The sequence below is a fragment of the Phoenix dactylifera genome, chromosome 15 (assembly GCF_009389715.1).
Source record: "Phoenix dactylifera cultivar Barhee BC4 chromosome 15, palm_55x_up_171113_PBpolish2nd_filt_p, whole genome shotgun sequence".
In the NCBI taxonomy this organism is placed as follows: Eukaryota; Viridiplantae; Streptophyta; class Magnoliopsida; order Arecales; family Arecaceae; genus Phoenix; species Phoenix dactylifera.
The window spans coordinates 7,349,449-7,370,101 of record NC_052406.1 but is presented as its reverse complement, the minus strand read 5'-3'; the positions used below and the strand labels follow the sequence as shown (position 1 = coordinate 7,370,101).

Here is a 20,653-nt window from a genome sequence, read left to right as displayed (position 1 = left end):
CGACGCTTTAAAGCGTCGTCATAAATTTTTTTACAGAAAAAAAAATATAAAAATACCCAAGAAAACCGCCGCCGAAGCCATTGCCGTGGCCGCCGTCGCCTCCTCATGATCCCCGCCATCTCCGCCTCTGCCGCTTCTGGATTGTCCGCCGCTTTTGGTTCCATTCGAATCTGGGGTGTTCCCAGTTGGGCTTCAAGATTTCCAGGGCAGGGCCGGTGTATCATCAGGCTATCCGCAGAGAAGCCTCAGCGGCCGCAAGGGGCCGGTTCCCAGCCAGTCCTCCATGGTTCTCAATGTCGAGCCTCTCATGGCTTTCGGGCCTCCTGACGAGCTCTCGTGCGTGACAGGTGATAACAGATCGTGCAGGGGAAGAGTCGAGATGAACAGCAAGTGCCCGCCTGTGAAGAAAAGCAGCGGCTGCAAAACTCACAAGAAGCCGAATGTAGTGATCCGATGTCATTCTAGATCATCATGTACCAAAAGATTATATCAACCTCATGAAACCATTAATTAATTAACCAATTGATTTTCATCGATCGGGGGAATTAATAAACATTCGTCGATTGATTCCACCCTTTTTTTTTCTCTGAGAGAGAGAAGAATTAATTCTACAGAATTTGACCTACTGATGGATATGTGTGGGATCTTCATGTAGATTGTTAGTGAAATTGGTGGAGCAGTATGGACTGAGGAAGTGGTCGCACATTGCTCAGATGTTGCGTGGGAGGATAGGAAAGCAGTGCAGAGAACGATGGCACAACCATTTGAGGCCTAACATCAAGGTTCAACTTCTTCCTCTGAAAAATTTGAGACTCTTCTTCCCATCTCTTCCCCGCCCTGTTGCTGCTGCTGCTGCTTCTTCCACTTCGACTTCGACTTCGACTTCCTACAGAGAGAGAGAGAGAGAGAGGCGATGGGTACCTTGGCGGGGGAGAAGGAGGAGGGATCGGGGGCTTGGGTGGCCTGAGAAGGCATGAAGCCGACGCCGGAGAAGAGGGAGGAAGCTCCATCGAACTCCATCGACGCCGGAGAAGAGGGATCGGGGGCCTGGCTGGCCGCTCTCTCTCTCTCTCTCGCTTCTTGGAAGGAATCTAATCAAGAATCGGGAGGGGGTTAGAAATTTGTAAGGGAGGGGGTTTGAGGGATTGGGAGGGGAGGGGATTTGTAGAGAGGAGGGGGGAGGGGGCGAGCGGCGGAGAGAGAAGGGGAGGGTAGGGGGGGATAATGGCCTCCGATGACGCTTTCTAAAGCGTCGTTGGGAGGAAAAAAATAAAAAAAAAGGGATTTTTGCTTCCGCCGACGCTTAAAAGCGTCGGCCCAAGCTACGGGTTGCGACGACGCTTATAAGCGTCGGCGGAAGCCAGACTTCCTAAAAAATTACCGACGCTTCTACTTAGCGCCGGCAGACAAAAGTCGGGAAAGATAGTTTTTCTTGTAGTGTCTTGATCCCTCGTTGATAAGAACATTCATTTTCGCTATGCACTCCTTCTGTTTCTTTTTTAAAGAAAGAGCTGAACTCAATACGGGTGGGGGTGTATATAAACTGGATCGATCTTATCTCAATGGTCACACCATTTTTTTTTAAAGCCAGAAGTTCAAGCTTGAGCCTTGGGATGGTTCATTTTCGAGGATCACTTTTATCACAGTGACACATGCAGTTTTCTTGGGGAGTTCCAAAATAGCAGTGCTGTAGTTAGCAGGATCAGTGGATTTGAGTAGTGCTGAGGATCGTGGTAAGCTAGAAGCTAAGCTAGCCAATATCCCGGGGCGAGGGGGTTTTGTTTGGAAGATTATCGATCGAGGGCTAATACTAATTAACATATCAGTTTTCCATATTTACCATGAAAGTAATCAATCAGCCGACTCTGCCAATGTTGGATCTCGAGGTAGTGATAGGTTGCTCTGGAGCTGCTCAGGATCCCAGCAGAGAAATGCCATATTTTGTTTGATGGAGGATAGTTTTTAACTCTTCATTTCTTGAGTTTCTTCATTACTTTTATTTGGGCTACAACCGACCCAACCCCCCCGCGGTTCTTATATACAACACACTGCAAACACTAATATATAATGATGATGATGATGATATATCAATAAATGCATCATTAGGAAGAGATGGAGAAAATTAAAAAGTCCGGTATGAAAATGTATGGGCGATCACCCAAAGCTATGCCATAAAATTCCATGCAAACGTGCAGAGGATAATAGAAATATTAGTATAAGACTTTCATAAGAAAGAAGGTTAGAATGGATCGGAGATCATCCAACCATTCAATCCTTCTTTCTAAAGAATCAAATCCACATATTTCTCTCTCCATCCTTATTCCTTGAAAATACAAACTAAAAATAAAGAAAGAGCAAACAGCTTCACGCTCTCATCTCTGCTTCTCGGCTTCTCTCTCCCATCTCTTCTCTCGCTTCGTTTTTCTTTCGGCGCCACCTTTGCATGCATGCACGCATGATGTTACCCGCGCACGTCCGTTTTAGGCGCGGTGGAGGCCCTTAATTTGTGGTGCGCCCGCGAGAGCAATCCAGTCGCCACTTTGCGTGTACAGCAGATTGGACACCGTAAATTTCTGAGCCTCCTGCCGCTTGATCACACGGTACGCGGGCCACCTCACCCTGCCGCGGGTATTCGAGCCGGGCCCGCGGTTCTGGAACTCGGCGTAGAACGCCGTCTTCTCATGCTCCGGCTTCCCGTCCCACTCCTTCCACCCCTCGGGCTGGATCAGGTCACCAATGTCCGTCTCCATGACGACGGTCTTGGCATACGCCTTCCAGGGCCGGCCGAGGTAGCTCTTGATCTTGAGCCGGTCGGGGAACAGCTTCGTGTCCGGCCGGATGCGGGAGTTGTGGATGACGATGACGCTGTTCTCATCCGGGTGGTCACCTGCGGCGGCCGTCACAGCGGTGAACTGGCTGTCCATCGGGCGGCGGATGAGGATGAGGCAATTCTGGAGGATGCTCGCCCCGCCGCCGAAGATGAAGTCGACGGTCCCTGAGACGACGCAGTTGCGGAAGAAGTGGCGCCCGCTTTGCACGTACAGTGTGTCCTGGTACCCGTCGAACCGGCACCTGAAGAGCACCGCAAGATCGGCGTTGACACGGAAGGCCACTGCCTGGTGCCCCTCGGGACCGGCGGTGTTGCGGAAGCCCATGTTCTTGCAGATGAAACCGGGCGCCTGCACAGCTGCAAAAAGCCCACGCGTGCAATCAGTGTCCATCCATATACACTTATATAGTTCATTCCATCTAAAAGATCTTTTTGTCTGTCTTTATTACTAGCTGATGCTTCTCCTTCCTTCCAAGTGTGTCAGTCCCTAATCATATCAAATATCACTGCGTGGTCCATTCGAAAGGGTGGACATCTATGGATATACGCAGTTCAGATCGTTTTTATAATAAACATAAAGCAAGGAAGAAGCAGCTCACCGAAGGTGGCGGTTTGATCGGTCTTGACTCCGGACTTGTAGCTGGCGTGGCCGGTCACGATGGTCTTCTTGCTCCCGTCACCATAGATGAATAAGTTGGTCTTCTGCTTGTCAACGAGGATCTTCTCGTTGTAGACGCCGGCCTTGACGTAGATGATGTATCGCCCGGTGTATTTAGCCGGCATGGCTTTGAGGGCGTCGTTGATGGTCTTGAAGTTGCCGCTCCCGTCCTTGGCCACCACCACGTTTGGCTTCACCAACTCCTGGGCCAGCAGCTTCCTGTCGGCGGTGGAGAGCCACTTGGGGTACCCCTCGGAGTCCCTCTCATAGCCGGCCTCCTCGTGAGCCAGAAGCCGGCGGCGGGAGTCGGCGCCGGTGTTCAACTGGATGCCGAGGGACTGGAAGACTTTGGAGGCCCGGGCAACCATGGTGAGGGCGTTGCTGCGGAGCTGGGTCGAGTTGCCGAGTTCCTTGATCATCGCCTCATAGACGACGGGGTGCTCGATGCCGTCGAGGCAGGAGGACACTTGGAGGTTCATGGAGGTCATCCAGGTGATGACATCGGTGGACCTGAGGACCAGATCCTCCATGCTGTTGGACAGCGCGTAGGTGGCGTCGAGGAAGTCGATGGTGTCCTCGAGGAGCTTCTTGCAATCGGTGAGCGCGTCCTGGAGCATCGACATGTTGCGCTGGGGAAGGTTGGGGGCGAGGTTCGGGAGGTTCTTCTGGATCTTGTCGGGTACGTCGAATCTGGCCCGGATTGCATCCTTGGTGGCATTAATGGCCATCTGGATCATTTCGTTGGGGGTGGTCGAGTTGCTCACCTTGGAGAGGGTGCTCTCGCAGGTCTCGCGGTACTGCGTCGGTTCGCAGAAGGCGGAAACGTACTTGGATGTGCTCGACATGGCATCTCCGCCGCCCGACGATGCGTGTTTGCTGGAGCGCATGACGCCGGCCACCACGCCGATCACCGCCGCCACCAGGAGGATCCCGGAGACGGCCCCGATGAGGACCTTCTTCGCCATCTTTTAATTTTTTTGCCCCTTCTTTTTTTCCTTATAAGAGGAGGTGGAGAATGGACCCTAATAAAATGGAATGGAATGGAGAGAAGAGAGGAAGGATAAAGAAAGACTTGGAGCCGGAGCTCCTTATATGTGCTGGCCTGGAAGGAAGGAAGGAGAGGGGAAGGAGGTGTTTATATAGGATGGTGGAGGGTGGGATCGATCCCCTTTGGCCGGATGTTGGAGAAGATGTGGACAGGCTTGTTTCTTGGTGATCTTTAGAGACCATTACAACTTAATTTGGTGGCTCCAAATCAACACACTATTATTAGGCCGCGCATTCCGTCCCCCCTGTGAGGTGCACAAAAATAGCGAGAAAAATGGGACGCAAAGCTACTTGGTCAGCCGACCATATCCGCATCGTATGCATGTTGGTAGTTACAATGACTTGTTCTTTTGTCTGAAAATATACATCCGCAGCCATGCCAGGGAAAAACTAAAGGTGGATGTCAGGCTACAAAACTGATGAATGAGCACCAGCGGTCTATATAGTTATTACTTGGGGATTAATTCCCCGTTCATTTGCAGGTATGCTACTCACCTATTGATGCTTGATGTCATCCATTAGCAGCATGCTTTATTTGCTGTTCAGACGACCCACATCTACCGCAAAGAAAACCAAGCGCCTGACTAGATCACATGTCATGCATTGCATGGGGACATCCACTTTGAAAATCAGGTTTAGTGCCATTTGACTTGGGCCGACTTTCCTAAGACTATAACCCCAACCCGAACTGGATCCGAATTTTTTGAATTAGGTCCGAGTTATATATGGATCCAACTCGAATGACCCGTTGGGTCAAAAACTGTAGTCGTGGATCCGACTCGACCTGACCCGATCTTTTATTGGGTTGGATCGGGGTCCAAAATTAGAATCGGATCAAGAAACTGAATTGGGTCGAGGCCACTCAAGATCCGATCCGACTCGACTCATTTGCATCCCTACTGTAGATTGGACTTGTGTTTTCCGAGCCCTAGTCAAGCTAGCGTCCTTCAATTGCTCCGCCACTTCCACTACCCACATGAGCCATTTTGGCAGCCTGATACGAGGAGCACCTTCGATACTGGTATCTAAATACCACCAAGTTATTACAAAGCATAATGCCAATGTTGTTGTCACGAAGGTGGTGAATGGCATCCTCCTGAGTTTGCTCCAAATTAATAGAGGTGGATCCCAGTCTCAGGATGTTAGTTCTGCCAACATACAGTGAAAGAGGGGAAGCCCATGGACTGGGCAAAGCACAATCAAGATATTCAATGTGTTAATTGTACAATTTTATACATCAGACTAGGATTTATAGCACCTCATAATTCTAAATCAAAGTTTATATTCTACAATTGTCTTGCCTCAAAAAATTGAGTGATTGTTTTCGATCCAAGTATAATAGAAGAAATGACATACCTACTTGTTCATGTAAAATTACTTATACTTAATTAATCGGCTGCTTGATCCAGATATTCATAAACCGACAAGTTACACTACTTCGAGTAAAAGCTTACTTAAGGCTAACAGAACTATTCTAATTGTAATACATAACACAGCTCCTGAGTTCTGTATATTTTGATGACTTCACATTTTTCTTGGGGGAAAGAAAAAAGAGTTTCCTCATTTCCAAATCAACGTGTGGTGTTCGTGCCCTCCATGCATTCCCCTTCACGCTCCTTCCAAAAGCAGTACTGTTGGTTGGTTCCCTTTCCTCGATTTCCAGCTCTTCCTCCTCATTTTCGGCACTGGAAAAGAATCATGACCATCCATCAAATGCTCCTCCTTTTATCTTTCTGTGTCACAGATGGCAATTTCTAGTTCCAGTTCTAGGTGCCAAGTTCTAATTCTGTTATGAGTCCAATTACGTCCTGCTTGCTTTGAGACTTCAATGACTCCTCGCCAATTCACAAAAAACAAAAAGAATGTTTCAAACATTGGCATTGGGACTATATCTGAATTCGGTTACTCTAGATCTACAGCAAAATTAGGCTAGAAATGAATGTTACATATATAATTGCTTTCAAGTATTATGAAGCAGTTAATTTTAAGAACTCAGTTAACACTACATGCATAAGCATGCATGCATATATAAGTAGATATATAGATATATATACATACAGATACATACAGAAATATACACATACATATAAATGTATGTATGTATGTATGTATGAATGTATCTTGAGAAAACATCAATCAGATTTTGAAAGCTATGGATCTTGGAATGGTGCAAAGAAGTGAGAACATCCAGAGTAGGGTTGGCTAGCCTTTTCTAGAATAGGCGGATCATGGATAACCTTCTTGAATTTCACGAGAAGCATGGCATCAGAGATGAATCATAAGACTCCAATATTCACTGATACAAACCCATCTTTTTTGCTTGAAAGACTACTTTAGGTGCTGAATATTATCATGCAACTAAGATTAGTGATTGAAGAGCTACACTGGAGCTAATATGATCAAGGGAGAAGGCAAAGACTGGATAGACTGAGGAATGGGGGCATGCTAGGGGCCTTCAAAATAATAATGATAATATTATTTTCTTATTCTCACTTTTCTTATGCCCTAACTAAACGGGCATGATGTATCTTGAACATTGCTTCAAGATTTTAAAGTAGCATATTATGCCATTACAAGTAAATCCCACTAGAACTATTATTAGCCGTTGGACGTAACAACATTATTTGCTTCAAAAAGTACCTTCTTACTTTTTAATTAAAATAATCACTATAACAGAATGTATGGATAATAATAGAAAATAATGATATTATCTTTCTATTCATTTTTTATTGAATAAATGAAATCATTTTTTAAAGTATACAATCATATTGAGAGAGAATGTAAAATTTAAATTTTAAAGAAGAAAATATTTGATGTAAAGAAAAGTTCAAGTGAAAATTATGGTCGCAACTTGTATAATAAGAGATCATTATAAAGCCAAATAACGCATTATAACTGCCATTTTTTTATAACACGGATAGCGCCATACCATTCTAGTATGAGTACAACCAACAAAATTAGAAAGAGAAGGAGGCAAAGGGAGAGGGGAGAAGACTCTAGACCATCCCACAATAGACCATTGGAGTATTCGGCGATGTAGGATGCGACCCGATCAATTGCCCTATTTGCCTTCCGGAACATATGAGTGACTCGAGCGTCCAGACAACCCCGCAGAAGACCACAAATATCATGCAATAAAGGATGTTCGACGCCAGCCCTAGTATGACTCTGGATCCATCCGATGATAGTCGTTGAACCTCCTTCGAGTTGAATCCGATCGACCCCCAGAACAAGGCAAGCATAAGAGATATCCTCCTAGGCTGCTCTCATCTCCACCCGAGGAACGGAAGTGTCATAAAGCTAACATCCCCCTGCCGCAATTATGCCGGAATCAGCACTTATGATGATAAACCCAACCCCGCATCTTCTTCCATCTTCCAATACACTACCGTCGAGATTCATCTTGAGAAGGCTTGGAGGTGGAGGCTCCCAAGCGAGAAATATTGCTTGAGGCACCATTAAAGCTGAATGGGAGCCCCATATATATCTCATAGTTTTAGTTCCATCGACAGACTCAACCTGGTCACGCTCTACTACATTGATGAGCGCCCCGTCCGCTACACACCTCCGGCTCTGCCATCTACCCTCAAAAACTCTTGTATTTCTGCTTAACCAAATATAATAAGCGGTATATACACATCTAACACCACCAGTCGAGCTGGCAGGTCTCTTCATGGGCTCCTTCAAGTAATCAAGGAAAACCGTAGCCGGGGATAGAGAATGTAGAAAATTGTAGGCTGCCCCAGTTAGGTACCACACCTATGCAGCCCTTGGGCATCCGAAGAGAATGTGCTCCACTGATTTCTCGACCTCTGAGAAGGGGGGACTCAGCGCTTTTCTACAAAGCACTCTCTAGTCAGCAGCCTGCCCCATGCTACCTTCTAGAGGTGACCCATGGGTAGATTCAAAGCTTCCACAACTAACTTCTATTAGTTGATCGCGGTGCTGTGACTCTGTATAGCTCCTCAAGATCAGTGTCCCTCACCTTGGACCGGCAGATTGAGCCCCAGTTGCTTCTGTCCGATCCACCCAACTTCAAAAACGGCATAATTAGGATCCTCTCTGTCAAGTGCTCCCCAGAAAGTCGCCGAACTGCAGGTACATCTCAACTCCTCTCACCATATCTCAAGAGGTTACACACTCTGGGACCCAAGCTGTCTGCATTGAGCATAGTGAGCCATGTCATAGAGGTAGGTTCGAGATCCACATGTCCTCTTGAACATCAATTGATCAGCCGTCGCCAATCATCCATCTAATGTGAGGCACCACCTTCAGGGAACAAGAGCACATGTCATGCCAGATGAAGGAGCAGTGCCGATCGGCTTAGAACTCCGATGCTCTGGTCTAGTTGCCACCTTCCTCCTTATTAGTAGAGAGCGGATATCCAAGTCTCCAATTCTTCAAAGTTGCTATAGAACCTTCCAAGCGAGTAGATAAATACCTCTTCTTTCATCCCGTATTCTCCATATGAAGTCCCTAAACATCTGCTTCAGTCTGTGTCACACCATTTTGGGCAAAAGAGTGTTGGCCAATGGATACATCGGAATAGTGTTCATATTTTCCAACATTGGTTAAACTAGCTTGCTTGACCTGTGGCCTGGGGGCCATGGATCTAGTTAGTGGGTCACTAAATTGTGTAGTTAATTAGTTAAATGGGCTCATCCCCAGACGGACTAAATTGTTCCGAAGACACAGGTGAACCGGTTCCTTTGAAGACTATAGAAACGAGTTCGGGTGGGGGTCTCTTCGATGGTAGCTGCTCGCCTTTGGAAATCGACGAGATCTCCGTTCCTCCGTCGGATCGTCGCTGGTTTTGCTTCCAAAGGTAATCTCTCCGTTTCCAATCCCTCGATCGTCGATTTTATAAGAGAAAGAGAAGACTAAAAAACCCTACTTTGATCCTTTTTTATTCAATGTTCTTGATCCGAATCACTTTGCTCGTGGATTTTGTTTATTTTGTATTTTTCTTTTTCATGTTATCTCGAAATGGGATTTTTCCTTTTTATGTTTTCTGTTTTTACTCGGTTCAATCTAGAGGTGCGAGCTGTTTTAGTCATTTATTTTTCATATTATTACGAAAAAATAATTTTTCTTTCGTTTTTGGTGCATAATGGATTAAATTCTGTGGTGCTTGCGCTGGAATGAGTATTCTGGGAATTCTGAATTCTTCGGCTCTTCATCAGGAAAGAATATTGTGAAATTTGAGATGATTTTATGGATTAAAAGATTTTAATGTATGAAAGAGATTGGCTTGCAAGATGAGTGTAACTTGTTTTTCCATTTATTCTTGTATTTTCTTTTTGAAATTTCAGGTGGTGATGGTAATTGAAAAAGTGTGAGGCTTGATCTTGTTGAGTGAAGAAGAAATGGTGTTGGTTTTAGCGTTAGGTGATCTTCACATTCCTCACAGAGCAGCTGATCTGCCGGCAAAGTTCAAGTCCATGCTTGTCCCAGGGAAAATCCAGCACATCATATGTACCGGAAATTTATGCATCAAGGTACTTCCCCTCCATATCCTTTATATTGTTTTTGATGTTCTTGAGCCTTAGCAAGGACATGTTTTTCTTTTTCGATTTCTTTGCTAGATCTTTGTATCTAATCTATTCACTACATTGTTTGCAAAACTATGATTTACAACCCAAGGTTCCTGAAAATTGGTATTATTTTGTTGTGTTCTTACCTCGTGTGAGCAAAAATGGTTGAATCTTCTTTCAGACACTGGATTTTGTATTCGAATGTAGGGTATGGACACAAACGTTTGATATAAAAATGATATTAATCTTAAGCATATTATGACACTAACCTTAAGCTCGTAAGAAATCTGTTCTTGACCACTTCTTGAATGAGCAGACTTACACTTGTAGAATTTATCTAAATACTACCTTCTAAAATCTGCTCAGCCTAAATAATTTTACTATGTTAGTTAAGTCCCTTTTAAGCTTAGATTTTTAGAATGAGCACTTATTGAATGAGGAAGCTTGGACTTTTAGAAATTATCTAAATACTACTGTCTAAAATCTGCTCAGCCTTTACGATTTTGCTAGGTTAGCTAAGTCCCTTTCTTTACCTTGGTGTAAACAATCTTCCTAAATGATGATTTGAGGTTTATTGTTAAGAAAACTTCAATTACTACCATGATTTGGTAAAGTTTGATTCAGACATTAGAAGATAATCTACTTGTTGCTCTTATCAGAAATTATAAATTGGAATATACTGGATTAGGGGCCATCATTATCTGGTAATTTTCTTCCCATTGCTGTTAATTCGTTATGATGTTCCTTTTCTTCTACTCATATGGTATACTGCTGATAAGGAAGATTCTGAATGACTTATTATTGATGTAAGTTCCTTCAACAGACTTTCCTCTGTGAAAGACATATGCAGTAGGTTGTGCTTCCCTTCTGTAGTTTTCACCCATGTAGATTCTTTGTCAAAAAATAGTTTGTCTCATAAATATAGTGGGGATCTTCTGGACAAGCTTAGAAAACTTGGTGATACTCAATAATGTCATTTCTATGATCTTACAAGTTAAAAAAAAGCCACTTCTTAGAAAAAGGGTTTGTGTTTTGCAAGGATCTATATGGATCTATTTCCTTCTTACATAAGCAAAAGTCAGAAGCTGCTTTTAGGAGAAGCTAGAAAAAACTCTCTCTTATCTTATTCTTATACAGAATACCTATTTTATTTCCATAAAGATAGTGAGTTTACTTGACTTAAGAGATAGACATATTGGAGGTGCACATGAATTGGGTAATCTTAAATTTAATTGACTCATTTTGGAACCAGCCAAACTCAACATTTGATTTTGATGGTCATTTTGAAGTCCTTAATCTAAATAGATATTTTGGTAAAGTTGGATTTAAGTCTATTAGAACGGAGTTGAACCCTTCTTTTTTTTTCTCCAAAGGCAAACTTTTTCATTCTTGATATATCATTTTGTGATGGGATGCCAATTTTTGTAGCATTTTAGCTGTATTTCATTTTTAATTACTTTTATTGATAGTCAACAAGCTGTTTGAAGCAACTCCACTTTATATTCTGAAGAATTTTTATGTAATTATATTATTTGTGATTCATAATGTTAGAACCATGAAACCTAAGCTGACAAAAGTGTGTAAATTTTTGGTACTTGTTGCTTTTTCTTTTTATTTCCATCTACTATTGACTTTCACAACTCAATTGTTTTCCTTTTCCATAGGAAATTCATGACTACTTGAAAAGCCTGTGTCCTGACTTGCATGTTAGTCGAGGTGAATACGATGAGGATTCTCATTATCCAGAGACCAAAACTCTTACCATTGGTCAGTTCAAGCTCGGGCTGTGTCATGGTCATCAGGTTGATTTTCCCTTTTGTGTCTGTTTCTATCTTTTCTGCATGTATTAGTGTCTTCCTGATGTTACAATAATTATATCTTCATGCCTTTACTTGCCTAAACTCTCTGATGCCTAAACTCTCTGGCTAGTATAGCATTACCTCATAAAAATTTTTATCTATGAAAAAAAACAACTGTCAGTTCCAATTTGCTGACAATTTTAGTTAGTGGAAATGTCCTGCCCCCTTCCCTGACTAGATATTTCTATTCTAGGTAAAAATCAGGGGGTCTAGTAGTGTTATATTGACACACTCACAGATATATCTATAGCATGGTTCCAGGCCCTAGCCAGTACGAATCCATTCTGGGCATCCCAAATTGGACCAATAATTGACTGAGTTCTGGGACACATGGGAACCCAATCCCATGAGAACTGTTTGGTCTCAATTGTTATTGCTTGGCAACATCAGTATCAAGCAGGATAGGGATGAGCACCATCTGGTTCCAGTCAATATTAGCTGGGACGTGGCCAAAGGGCCCCATTTGGCTTCTTTTTCTTTGACACATTCAAACATAGAGAGGAAGGAGGAAGGGGGGAGGAGAGGAAGAAGAGGAAGAGAGCTTATATTTGGTCTCCTCCAACCAAATTCTTGTATGAATATACGTAGTCTCCTCTTGCACCTTTTTTTGGCACTAAAAATGACTGAAAAACGAAAATGGAAGGGAAAACCGTGCTGAATTTGGGACTGGTAACAGCATAGTAGACCCATGTTGGCTCAGAAACCTCACCTAATTGAAATATACATAAAAAATCCTAAACAAATATAAAGAGCATCAAAACAAATTGAAAACAACAAATCTATAAAGTGAAGGTCCCAATGGGTAATAAGATGCTAAGTGGTGGCACAAGGGCATCCCAGTACTATACCAACCTGGTGCCCAATCATACTAGTTGCAATTCCATCATCATCCCTTGCATTACCATACTGTCACAAGGAGCTTGGTCAAAAAGAGAACAAGAAGCAGAGATTTGCTTCAATTCACCCTACAATTCTGGCTCCCATCAACCCTTTCAGATCACACTAAATCAAAAGCGTGTTAGAATTGAAATTGGCAAAAAAAAAAATGTAATAAGGTGCCTCACTAATATGGCTGTCACTCGAATCTGCAAACCCGGTACTTGATCTGGACCTGACAATGAATGGGTTGGGTATCAGTCCAAAGTCAGACCCATAGAAACTTTTGGCTTGCATTTAACTTTAAGTTTTTTAAACTCAGCTGAACCCAAAACCACATGATTACCTATTTTATTACATACACACATAAACACAAGCATATATAATGTTAGTTTTAATTATACTTCCTTCAGTTTCTAAACTCTTAGTATACGAAACTTTATTCTATAACTTAGAGGGATAGAAAGAATAAAACATAATGACATGCTAGAACATTTTTCTGTGTTTATATTTGACAGTAAATAAGTTGTATCTTTTGAAATATGTTGGATGTTTCGTTGATGAACTTCACAAAGCATGCATTTTTTAGCTTGATTAACTCTTCAAGAAATAATGGTAATTTTGGCATGCATGTTATTGAGCTTTTTCTAGAAATCATCGTGTCACTTCTATTGATACCGATGGTTCTCCACCCGACTCAAGCCCAATGCATATTTTTATTAGCCCAACCTGGACTCCACCCGATCCTTTAGTGGACTGGGTATGGAACAAAAGTTTGACCCGAAACCCCAACAGGTATGGCTCTGGGTTTAGCAAAACCCATGGACTTGAACCAATCCCAATAGCATCCCTACTAACTGGTAGAAGCGTAATTGTATTCTTAAGCTCCACTTGGTCAATGAATCCCACTTGTCTAATCACACTTTACTCTCTTCTGCCCAGTGTTTTCGATGGCCTTTTCTTATCCTTTGATCTTTAACTTGACTATCTATAATTGATAATCACTTCTTTTTCCATCTCTACTGTGAAAGAAAGCATTGATGACTTTTTTTCATCAACCATATTAGCTATATACATTAGTAAGTGCGAAGCTGGTAAAATATTCAACCTAGCTCTCCATGCCTAAAGGATTCTTTAATTTTGATCCCATGACTTTTGACCAGAATTACACAAGCTAATACCTCTTTCATAGTATTTGAAGTTTTATTAGTGCAAGAGAGGAAAAACCTAACCAGGAAAATTACCCAGCTCCAAATACTTGGAGAAACACCTCCAGAGTTTACAAACCCAGAACCTCGATTTTGAACCTGGAACATCCTCCATTTGGAGGGGTGCAACTAAGAGGCTCTTGCCAAGCTTCACTCTCCTTGTTGGCACAATGTGAGAATGCATGCTTTAAACTCACACAAACATCTTTGATGATCTCAAAGACTGTGTATTAAACAATCGGATGTTGGCACAATGTGAGAATGCATGCTTTAAACTCACACAAACATCTTTGTTAGTCTGTGGTTGGAAGTTCCAAACTCAGAAGAATAAGAGGATTTATATAGTGGATCAAATAGGAAATGTTTATGTCCTTGTCTGGACTCAATTGTTAATTTTGGGCTCTCTAAGCACAGATGTTTGAAAAATCAGGAGCAATATCAATATTGTCCCAGGAAAAATTCATCATTTTTTTTCATCATGCAATCTGAGATGGCACTTCAGCTTTTTGATATTATCATCTGTCAAATGATAAATGAAGAAACAAATTAAAATCTTATCATGGTATGTGTTTGTTGTTTGTATTCATTATCATGAGTTAATGGGTGCATAATAATTGATTTCTATGAATGGCATCATTTGATTTTATAGTCATTTGTTTTTGGTAGAGTGAATGATGTGGAAAATGTGTTCTCTAGTTTTTCCAAAGATCTGAAATAGCTGCTTAGCAAAGAGAATAATCAAACAATGGCAATGCTTTTTTCGAGAACAGACTCAATACTAAAATGGTAGTTAGAGTGTTGGAGATGCTAACAGAATAAATTTCCTTGTATTTACTCACCTAGGACAAGCAGAGGCTCTCAAGTAATATTTGAATGATTAGGTTATTGTGAAGTGCTAATTTACACACTAATTACATACTCATGCGCACAACCTTATCCATGAATCAGATTGAGGTTACGATTCTTTCTTCATGACGAATGCAGGGAATGATATCAGATAAACCTTCATTTTTAGTTTGATAAAGCCATTTGTCTGTTGTTTAGTTAGATTAATATCTAACATCTCACTGCATGGGAGTTGATCACCATTGATGATGTAGCTTCTGAAGTTCTGGTATTCTTAAGACCATCCTTGATTTGCTGTGGACTTTTATCGTTAGCCAAGTTCTTACATCATATATATTATTATAAAATTGTTTATCCATCCAAGTACCCTTCTTTAGCTATTTATTTCATAAACTTATTTGAAGCATGCATTGTCATGTGACTAGTTTTCTAACTTTCTTGATAAAATAAATGCAGATCGTCCCATGGGGTGACTTGGATTCCTTAGCCATGCTTCAGAGGCAATTGGATGTTGACATCCTTGTGACAGGCCACACTCATCAGTTCAAGGCCTACAAGCATGAGGGTGGTGTCGTCATAAACCCTGGCTCTGCAACGGGTGCCCATAGCAGCATCACCTATGATGCCAACCCAAGCTTTGTGCTTATGGACATCGATGCACTCCGAGTCGTGGTGTACGTGTATGAGCTAATTGATGGAGAGGTAAAGGTCGACAAGATTGACTTTAAGAAGACCACAACCACCCATGCTTGTCACTAAAATTCTTTGAGCTATTATCACCATATAATCACCCAAATCTGAATAATTTGGGCATACATTTGGAGTCTTATGTTATTTGATAATTGCTGTAGAGTGGTTGCTTAGCATCTGAGCAGGGGAGCTAGGTCTCTACATTGTTAACGCTAAAGGAAATTTTTTGTGGGTGATTGCTCGAGTCCTTGAGATTCTCGACCTTTTCAGATCCATGGTGTTTAAAGCATTCAGTATTTTTTTAATTCCCATCTCCCAGGAAAACAAGCAGCCCAGGTATATGAATTATCAGAACTTGCCACAGGTGGATTCCTGTAGTGATAGGTTATCTGGGGATCTTTTGAGACACCATCCACATTAGGAGCCAAGCAGGCTACATAATTTGTGATCGAGGCATTCATTGTACCTGGAGACAGCTGGAGGGACAGTGATGAATTTTGGGCTCAACGTATGGTATTTGAGGGTTTCCACTCAATGGAAATTTTAGAAGATACCTGATTCCATGGAATGGTCGTGTTGCTTTACAGTGTTGGTAAATTTTTTACCGTTTTTTCAGAGCAAACCCTTTAACTCTTTATTATAATGATTTGACATAGTTCTTATGAACTTGCTATACTGTTAAACAAGTATCAAGTATTTTACACATGTTGCTTTGCAATTATATCCTTTTTTTTTATTTCTTTTTGTCCATTTGCTTTTTTTCTTTTTCCGTGCAAATGGTGGCTGAAGTCTATCATCATGTCATTGATTTATGAAGCGATAGAAGTTACAGGGAAGGAGTTTCTCCCAAGTCGACAGATACAAATCAACCTAATACAGCAGAAAGAGCACGACCCCAGAAACTCCCACGCTCTCATCAAGGTATGGTGCAGGATGTGAAACAAAACAGGGGGAGATGTGTGGACTGAACTTTTCAGTCCTCAAATGTGCACCAAAGCATTTCTCAACAAAAAATCATGCATGCTCGTATCATGATGGCATTGACAAGTTCAGGTTGATCAGCATAAATCCACCTGGTTGAGTTGCAAGCTGTGATGTCAATGATTGCACTTGAGGCCATATATTGATTAATACAAAATTAAATAGATTGGGTATTTGCAGCTTCTTACACAAATCCATTTTAGCTATGATGACATTTTCACTTGGTTCTCTGGTCTGCTCAAACTGGATATTGGAAGAATATTTTGAATTCCCATTTTATCATCAAGATCTTCTTACATGAGATTTTCCAAGCCATTTTATTATTGCCTTTCACCTGGTTTGGTAATAACCCCTTATTGTCGACAGGAAGCCGATCATCCATCCTTTTAAGATTTTAAATATCTTGGGATCGGATTGTCCCAAGTTTTCCATGGACACTGAACAGTAGATGTTCCATCCCATCCCAGTCCATTTCTGGACTCGAACCGTATGGGATTCCCTGCCGTCCCAAGGGTATTTAGATCCTTGCTTTAATTTCACATTCCTTGGACATTCCCGTGAGCCTTGATCTAGTTAATGCATGTCCTTTGGGAAACTCAACAGTGTTCTAAGATGGCCCAGCCACTCGGAACCCAGCCACTGTGATCAACACAAGAAACATGGCTTGCACTACTGAAGGGGAAAAGATTCCCAAGAACACCAGGAACAGAACTTGGTTACCGGTAGTTGCACTTATTGCTGCAACCTTTATTCTTTCCTTGAGAAAATTACTAGAAGAACTTGAACAGCATGCGGTGTCTGTAAACCTTCCCAAGATTCACAATCTGGTATGGAAAGTTGGGTTGGTTCACAACATCCGGAAACCCTTGTTTCTCGAGGCACGGTGTGGCATGCTGACCAAAAAGATATATATATATATATATATAGTATGTATATATATACATACACATATATATATATAGTATGTATATATATACATACACATATATATATATAGTATGTATATATATACATACACACATATATATATAGTATGTATATATATACATACACACATATATATATAGTATGTATATATATACATACACACATATATATATAGTATGTATATATATACATACACACATATATATATAGTATGTATATATATATACATACACATATATATATATAGTATGTATATATACATACACATATATATATATATAGTATGTATATATATACATACACATATATATATATATAGTATGTATATATATACATACACATATATATATATATAGTATGTATATATATTCATACACATATATATATATATATATAGTATGTATATATATACATACACATATATATATATATAGTATGTATATATATACATACACATATATATATAGTATGTATATATATACATACACATATATATATAGTATGTATATATATACATACACATATATATATATAGTATGTATATATATACATACACATATATATATATATATAGTATGTATATATATACATACACATATATATCTATGTATGTATATGTGTGTGTGTGTATACATAAATATATATATATATATATATATATATATACACACATATATATTTATGTATGTACGTATGTATATGTCCATCTATCGATACATCCATGCATGTATACATATATATATATATATATTGTGATGGTGAAAATTTTAGTTATGTTTTAAGGGTGAACATTGATCTGTCCAGTATTGCATGGCTGGTGGCTGCGGCAACCGCTGGGGATGATTAGCTTTTGTCTACTCGGCTTCTCGTAAGGCCTCATCATGAGTATGTCAAACCCAAATGCCCATAAATATTGTACCAGGTGGCAAATACTGATCCCTAAGAAATTCTATGTTGACCATCCAATAATATATTTAATTCTTGTTCTAAAAGCTATGTAAGTGATTACAATTGCGACAGGTAAGAGGAAGCCGAAAGAACGACCATTTGGCCCATTGGGCTTCCTCCGATGAAGCAATACCTGTTGAATGGACCTTCACGACTTGTCTTTTCTGTTGGGTAACACCTAGAGTTCCCCCAAACACTTCAGTAGGGTTGATGCTCTCCTACATTGTAGAAACAGCCTAGTGAAGTGTCTGAGGGAACTCCAGGGGACAACCAACTTGGCTGATTGCACTCCTCGTCCAGCGACTTGGCCCATTAAAATGGTTCTTGAAAGAGGCTCAAAATTTGTTGAGTGACACCCGGAGTTCCCCCAAACACTTCAGCAGAGATTGGCTCCCCAACAGTGGGCAAGCCCTAGTGAAGTGTCTGAGGGAACTCCAGGGGACAACCAACTTGCTGACTTGGGCTTATCCTCGGAAAAAAACTATAAGGAAAGCCCCACATCAGAGGCTTGAGAACTCACAAGGCTCACATCCTCGTGTGCCCTATCACCTTATGCTTCACCAACTCGTGTTGGAGAGCATCACCCTTGGTCCCTATTTATAGGATTTTTCCTCGACTGAAAGCTTCTGTTTTTTTTTACTTCCCACAAAAAAAAAAAAAGCTTCCGTTTCCTTCACACACAAGTGGTATCCATTCGTACGGTGCACAAAGAAACACGTACGTGCACAGCAAAGACAATGAACCTAGCCGCATTTTCAGCTTATGTCGAAGGGAATCCCGCGTGCACGCCTTTATCTCGACCTGTTGCTTGGAATCATTTGTGGGTCCCCCATGTTCTTTTTTTCTCTCCCTCTCTATGCCGGCCTCTCAAGATGCCAGCCCCTTCAAAAGAACTTGGTCAAGCTCCTTATCGTCGAGTGCTCGATGTTCTTGATCCACCTGAAGGGATGCACATTCCTATCATCACATAACAACAAACGGATTCAGAGCCGGCGGACCAAGATCACAATAAGATTATGATCAAATGTTGGCGTATCACAGTGAAGGATAGGTGGAAGAGAGCTGAGGAGCCCACCTCCTGACTTCATGGCTGAGGCCATTGAAGCTTACTTGGCATGGTATCTCGAGAGAGAGACACAGCCAGAAGGATAACCACGGATGGCATTGTGACCACCAAGGATACCTTATTCCCCTTCCTTCCATGCACGGGACGGGCACAGCGTCTAGGTTCATCGAATGTGGCCGGTGCCCTGGAACTTTGGAACCTCTTATCAAGGGAAATGAACAGAGATATCCCATTATAAATAACCCTTAGAAGTGGCACTCCTGAAGCAAGAAGCGTAACAAGAGTTGGGTGTCCCCCGGAGTTCCCTCCATCCACTTCATGCAGTAGTCTAGCTTAGCTAAGCCATGAGAGCCAGCTAACTCCTTACTAGGTGTTTGGGGGAACACTGGTCTCTGGATTAGAACTAATATAACAACCGTGCGTTGCTGTCAAGGCTTATGTCATGAGCCTCTGTTAAGGTCTAGCTCATGGCCTTGTAGTTGGCTGTCCCCTGGAGTTCCCTCAGACACTTCATTAGGCCTCTTTCATGGGAGGAGCAAACCCTACTGAAGTGTTTGGGGGAACTCTGGGTGTCACTCAACGTAACAAATATGGGCTTTTGAAGACATTGATGAGCTAGCTGCTTCCAAGCTGCACTGGCCTTTTCTTATGGATTCATTCTAATCGGCGTAAGTTCTTCAAGGAAAGCCGAATATACCAAGAGGTGGCCTCTAAACATGGGCATATGCCAAGTGTTTGCCCCATACTTAGTGTTGTTAGCTTCTTGATGGTAGTTTCTATTCGCATGCAATAAAGTTAAAACAAAATATTGGTTTTTAATTTCTTGTGTCTTGCAGTGTGTTTTTGCTCGTCCAACTTCTAGAACAAAATGCATGCTTTAATAGGTTTAGTAATTCAATTGACTTCTAGTTGTTTAGTAGAAATAAGTCAATACAAGAATATTGTTGGAAGTAAGAAAAGATATCTTCTCCTAAAATTCAATTAACTCAAGTGCTATGTGATTGCATTTAGAGAATATCTAATATAAGCTACGGTATATCATCTAGCCTTGCTACTTCATCATGTTATCATGTGCTAGGATTACAACAGATTTACAGTGCATGCTATATATTTACTCGTGACAGTGATGACAATTACTCAAGCATTTAAAGTAACAGTTGTATGACATTACATAAGCTGTTGT

At 41.4% G+C, this 20,653-nt stretch overlaps 2 protein-coding genes across 2 annotated transcripts; one reads left to right on the top strand and one right to left on the bottom strand.

The window, feature by feature from the left end:
* Positions 1-2,137: 2,137 nt before the first annotated feature.
* On the bottom strand, positions 2,138-4,594 carry LOC103717755 (pectinesterase-like). The gene is made up of 2 exons (XM_008806249.4): positions 3,430-4,594; positions 2,138-3,187 (listed from the first exon to the last, which is right to left on the bottom strand). Exons 1-2 carry the CDS (start codon positions 4,451-4,453, stop codon positions 2,481-2,483), a joined length of 1,731 nt encoding a protein of 576 aa, XP_008804471.1. The 5' UTR covers positions 4,454-4,594; the 3' UTR covers positions 2,138-2,480.
* Positions 4,595-9,112: 4,518 nt separating this feature from the next.
* Positions 9,113-16,253, top strand: LOC103717757 (vacuolar protein sorting-associated protein 29-like). The gene is made up of 4 exons (XM_008806250.3): positions 9,113-9,360; positions 9,848-10,033; positions 11,734-11,871; positions 15,315-16,253. The coding sequence occupies exons 2-4, from the start codon at positions 9,902-9,904 to the stop codon at positions 15,615-15,617; spliced, it is 573 nt and encodes a 190-aa protein (XP_008804472.1). The 5' UTR covers positions 9,113-9,360; positions 9,848-9,901; the 3' UTR covers positions 15,618-16,253.
* Positions 16,254-20,653: the final 4,400 nt, after the last annotated feature.